At 56.9% G+C, this 5,555-nt stretch overlaps 3 protein-coding genes across 3 annotated transcripts; 1 reads left to right on the plus strand and 2 right to left on the minus strand.

Annotated features, from left to right (window-relative positions):
- Positions 1 to 1,900: 1,900 nt before the first annotated feature.
- SPRG_14879 (hypothetical protein) lies at positions 1,901 to 2,764 on the minus strand (the record flags this gene model as incomplete). Its single annotated transcript, XM_012354557.1, has 1 exon — positions 1,901 to 2,764. The coding sequence occupies one exon, from the start codon at positions 2,762 to 2,764 to the stop codon at positions 1,901 to 1,903; it is 864 nt and encodes a 287-aa protein (XP_012209947.1).
- An 865-nt stretch (positions 2,765 to 3,629) lies between these two features.
- Positions 3,630 to 4,341, plus strand: SPRG_14880 (hypothetical protein; the record flags this gene model as incomplete). The annotated part of the gene is made up of 2 exons (XM_012354558.1): positions 3,630 to 4,265; positions 4,324 to 4,341. The coding sequence occupies 2 exons, from the start codon at positions 3,630 to 3,632 to the stop codon at positions 4,339 to 4,341; spliced, it is 654 nt and encodes a 217-aa protein (XP_012209948.1).
- A 750-nt stretch (positions 4,342 to 5,091) lies between these two features.
- On the minus strand, positions 5,092 to 5,508 carry SPRG_14881 (hypothetical protein). Its single transcript, XM_012354559.1, has one exon. The coding sequence runs from the start codon at positions 5,410 to 5,412 to the stop codon at positions 5,137 to 5,139; it is 276 nt and encodes a 91-aa protein (XP_012209949.1). The 5' UTR covers positions 5,413 to 5,508; the 3' UTR covers positions 5,092 to 5,136.
- Positions 5,509 to 5,555: the final 47 nt, after the last annotated feature.

Consider the following 5,555-nt stretch of genomic DNA (forward strand, 5'->3'; position numbering starts at 1 on the left):
GTCGCGACACGACGACTGCTGGCAACTCGGGCAGTCGACGCGGCGCTTGGTTCTCGTCTTGTGGGAGGTTGACGTCGGCAGTAGCTGGCCACATTGGGGTCGTGGGCAGTACCGATGACCGCGCTGACGGAGCTCGTACGCTTCGAGAAAGCGAACGTACTTTTGGAGATGGCTTGCCGACACGACTCGCGCAAGAACGTGGCGCGGCACTGGTTCCCGGCAATCGCCTGGGCACACGAGTTGGTGCGGCGCGATGCCGCCGTTCTCAATCTTGTTTGTCAAGTACAAATGGAAGCAGTCGTAGCAGAAATTGGCGTCGCAGTGCGGGCACTGGTAAGCACGCTCGAGAGGTCGGTCATGGAGGCAAATTTTGCATCGTGCTGTCAGCGGCTCGCCGAGTTGCGCAACACCGTGATCGATGTCGTGGTCCTCCGAAGCTCGGAGGTACGACGCTGAGGTTGTCTAGATCGATACGAATGAGCATTCTCCATCTTCAAACAGCCAACAAGAAGTACTTGGTGCACCTGCATAATGGTGGGATCGGAAGGAGAGATCATTGCGTAGAGAGATTCGGAGCGCGGCGTTCGGCTCGTGTTTGAAAGTGAGAAGCAGGATGCGTCCACAATCGAAAGTGACAAGTGCAATGGAACCGCCAATCTGATTGGCAACTTGATTTACAACCACAGAACTGGGTGACGGTATAAAATTGTTCGACACCAACAGGTGGTTGTTGTTGTTGAAGTGGGTCTTCTATTCCTATAGATATAAACTACGCTAAATAAGAATGTCGGACTTTCTTCGTTGTGTGTACTCGGTTGAGGGACTTGATTTAGGCAGGCGGAGGCAGGACGACACCAACAGGTGGTGCCGTCGATTGAAGGCGCGAAAAATGCGCACTGGCTATTGAATCGGGCACGTTAGCTCGTTCCAGTGTGGCGACTCGAGTTGTAGTCGATGTGGACGTGCGCACGTGTGTGTATTACTCAAGTTGGGTCGTTGGACCCCGATGTTAGCGCCTTTTGTGGCGTATCTTGTGGTAGTATGATCATGACAACTTATCTTACATGCTGCACTCGCACTGCATGAGTTGTCTGCGACGGCACGATGCGACATTGCTGGTATAGTTCCGAGTGAATCTCGGTAAGAGCCAATCAGGAGGCAGAAAATGAGATCTTCGCGTCTCGTGCAAGCACGCGAGTTGTCGATCCCCTTGCAGAGGTACGACGTGTCGACCGTAAGAGACTTGCCATTGGGCACCCTATCTTCTATGATTCGGATATTATAGAGAAAGGACATACGGAGAAAGGAGGTGGTTTTACAATGGCTGGCCCGAAAGGGCTCACTTCAACTTTGATGGCCGGGTTTCCACCGGCCTTGCACACTCTGACGCGCCGCAACGCTTTCTTGTGCTTTGCCTCGTCTGATGCCTCTGCAAGTGCATTTTACAAGTCTCGACGACCGCCAGAAAATATCCAAGTCTTGGCATGAGTGTGGTGCATCTTGCGGGCATGACCTTCTATCGTTCGGGACGAAGGTGCATTTTGTTCGAGATATATGGGTGCCGCATCAAGTGCGAAGGCTACGACGCAGCGCTGTGTCGGCGTCGACCGTTTCTGTCAAGGGAATATTGAATTATTTCCTTGGTTCCTGCGCTCCAAGGAATGACTCTCAGCCCACAATCATCCAGGATTCGATACAGTTTCAAACTTAGTCGGATTAATGTAACAAGGGGCATTGAGAGGATGCTCGACCAGCGTGAACGGGTGTCAGGTGCTGTCGTCGGGTAGCTTTATGCGGGTCCGGATGGAACATGATCCGTTGTGGTTCTTGTCCCAGTACTCGTGCGTCGGAGGCGTCGGATTCTATCATAGTACGTCAATAAAAGCCCATCAATAATGTGTCATGTGTACCGTGGACGGCCGATGTGGAGGCGTTGAGCCCGCGCTGGAGCTGATGGGGCACGGTGGCGGCGGCAGCGATCCGCAATGCCGTCGTAGATGCAAGCAAGTGGAAGTGCAACGACGGCGATACCCACGGCAAGTATCGCCGCGAGAAGCGCAGCGACACCGACAAGTGTCTTGGTGACGCACCGAAGAGGCGCCGTCGGGCCAAAGCGCCAATCCGTGGAGCGCACGAGCGTGCGCAGCGGACACAGCGCGTGGTTGTGGTCTTCCCACTTGACGCGGCAGCCCCAGCAAAACACGTGGTGGCAATACGTGCACTGAACGTGGTTGCAGCCGCTGACCTTCTCAGCGATCGCCGAACACGACGGACAGCGCCGGGCGCCGTGATTGCGGCACCACGATCGATACTGTCGGTCGCACCACGGCCACCAATGGTAGGCGCCGCCGCAGTCTCGGCATGACACGTGACGGCAGCTCTTGCAGTCGACGCGCCGACTGCTTTTGCCTGTCGACGATGCGAGCTCATGGCCGCACTCTGGTCGCGGGCAAAAGCGCTGGCCGCGCTGCCGGCGCGCAATGACCTCGAGGGCGACCGTGTACTTACGAACTTGTCGCGCCGACACAAACGACTCGAGCGTTTCCCGCCAAATCGGCTGCCGGCATGAGCCGGGCCACACGAGCTGGTGTGGCGCGACCTCCCCGTCGTCAATCTTGTGGATCAGGTAGGAGCGAAAGCAGTCGTTGCAAACCTTGGTGTCGCAATGACCACAGTGGTGGGCACATTGGACGGGCCGTGCCTCGAGGCAGATGCTGCACGATGCATCAACCGGCACAGAGACATCGAGAGGCGCGTTATCCATCGGGCGGCGTCGAGCGCCGGACGTCTAGAGAGGTACAATAGTAGTCTGTCGGTGAGGACAACCGAGCGTGGGAGGAGACAAGGGTGGATACCTGGCCTGAACGTCGAATGGGGGACATCTTGCGCTGCAGAGAGAGGTGGTAATGAATAGTGACAGAAATGGATCGCCGCATGTAGCGAGTGAAACGTCAACGGCCCCCAGTCAACACGAAGGAGTGATTATCACTCACGCCGATCGCGTCGGAATTCAATGCAATTGGATTGACAACCCTGCGACACAACGTCATTCCTAGATTTATCCGGATAGTATGAACAGTGCGTATATTTCCATGTCATCGATGTAATACTAATACCTTTGTCGTGCAGCGAAGCGACTCCAGCTCCCTTGATGGCCATCGTCCAAGATCTGGCAGTGGTAGGTTGGAGCGGGAGACTCGATTCTTTTGAACGCGCTAGGCGGCGTGAGACACGGTCACCAGTCTAACGCAGCTTGGACCAACGTTCCTCGCGGGGTATTACAACGTTCAACGTGTTGAGCTCGACACGTATAGCTCACCGGAAGAACACTCTGGTGCAACGTTGTGCTGTCGGATTGTCAATCCAACATCACGTGATGATGTCTATCGTGCGAGGCCATGGTGGTCGCCATCACAATCCCTTTTCCAATCGCGGTGCTGCATCGTCGTGCACCAAACAAGTCGATGGCCCCCCCTCGTCGTCCCCCAGTATTCGTACAGTCATCCTCTTTCTATGTTGCTTGTACTCATTCGTATACGGTGCCATAGACGTATCCTATCGAGCGCTCACACGACTCGCAAGCCGACGGCGATACTCGTATTATCGCGACAGACATCAGTGTGGTTGCCATGTGTGTCATCTGCCTCGAAGACCGACCCATCGAGCGCGCCCACCGCTGCCAACGCTGTGATACCAACTGCTGCAACAACTGCTTTGGCTCGTACTTGACGCACAAGATCGACGATGGCGACGTCGCGCCGCACCAACTCGTGTGCCCCGGTTCATGCCGGCAACCGATTCCACGGGCCGTCCTCGCCCAGTTTGTGTCACCGAGCTATCTCCAAAAGTACATTCGGTTCCTCACTGCGTACGAGCTCCGCCAACGCGGTCATCGGTACTGCCCACGACCCCAATGTGGCCAGCTACTGCCGACGTCAACCTCCCACAAGACGAAAACCAAGCGCCGCGTCGACTGCCCGAGTTGCCAGCAGTCGTCGTGTCGCGACTGCGGTGGCGGCTACCACCGGTGGCCGCAGTGTGACCGACAGTATCGATCGTGGTGCCACGCGCATGCTGCGCAGCGCTGCCCCCAATGTTCCACGACGATTGAAAAGGACGGTGGTTGCAGCCACATCAAGTGCACATATTGTCACTACGATTTCTGCTGGCGCTGCCGCGTCAAGTGGGCCGACCACAACCACACGCTGTGTCTGCCGGTCGCATGCGTGCGCTCGACGCACTGGGCCTTTGGTCCGATCGCGCCTGTTCGATTCGTGACCAAGACGGTTGCGGGTGTCATTGGTGTCGGCGTTGCCGTTGTAGCGGGCTCCGTCGCGGTAGGCGTTGCCGTCATGGTGGTGCCACCGGTATTGGTCTACGACGGAGTCCACGCTCGTTGTCGTGGCGACTCGACGGACGCGGTCGACACACAACCCCACATGCCGTCGAGAATTCCGGACTCGTCAGGCCCCAGAGAAGTACGGGAATTGGATGCTCGGTTCATTTATCGCGGCCCCGTGCGCCACGCGCCGCGAGACGCCAACATGTGCCGCCTTCTATTTGAGTCGCCACCCAGTCAAGCCAGCGCATGGACAAGCAACATGCACGAAGAAGACTCGCCTCAACGAGTTGTGTCGCTCAATGTTGCTAGCTGCGTTGATAAACGTGAATAAAATGACATCGACGATCAGTATCTCTACATCGCTACATGAGTAGGTACACATTGCGATCACTACACATCGACTCTGTAAAATGGATGGTGTTGTTTGTCAGTATGCAGTAGACATCCAATCGACCTCTCTCAATCCACACGGTACGCTCCTGCTCAAGTGCAGAAAGCAGAGGGTTCGAGTCCAGTCGGTGGCGCTCCTCGTGTGTCCTATCTCGTTGGCACCCCCATAATGTACTCGTCCCTGCCCACCTCTGCGTTGCATGTTCGACAACGACCCGGACAACGGGCGCATCATGGATGGTTGAAATGACGCCACGTCGACACCATGTCTTTACTAGTACAAAGTAGAGCTCAGCGGTATCTCTCCAGCATGCGTTGCAAGTTTACGTGGCGCGAAGAAGGTGCCAATATAACAGAATGCTTTTTAGGATACAAGGGTACACGCTCGTAACACGTAGTTACGACTAGTGGTGGCGAAGGGCGCGGACGCCATAGTACACGGCGAGCGGTGGCAACGCGGCGGCGGCGACACCAACGGCAACGGCGCCCGTAACGACGGCGACGCCGGTGCCGACGGTGCCAACGACCGCTTTGGTCACCAACCGGACCGGCGCGATTGGGCCAAACAGCTTGTGTTTCGAGCGGAGGAACGCGAGCGGCCAACACAGCGCCGTGTTGTGGTCGTCCCACTTGGAATGGCAGCGCCAGCAAAACTGGTAGTAGCAGTGCGTGCACGTCATGTGGTTGCAGCCGCCGTGCTTCTCGATCGTGGCCGAGCACAGTGGGCAGCGCTGCGCCGCGTGCGCGTGGCACCACGACCGGTACGCACGGTCACACTGCGGCCACCGGTGATACGCGCCGCCGCAGTCGCGGCACGACGCAT

The sequence above is a fragment of the Saprolegnia parasitica genome (genome assembly GCF_000151545.1).
Source record: "Saprolegnia parasitica CBS 223.65 unplaced genomic scaffold supercont2.167, whole genome shotgun sequence".
Taxonomy (NCBI): Eukaryota; Oomycota; class Saprolegniomycetes; order Saprolegniales; family Saprolegniaceae; genus Saprolegnia; species Saprolegnia parasitica.

Excerpts from the sequence above, each read along its gene's own strand:
- SPRG_14881 (XM_012354559.1), bottom strand. The coding sequence starts at position 5,412 with ATGACGTGCACGCACTGCTACTACCAGTTTTGCTGGCGCTGCCATTCC.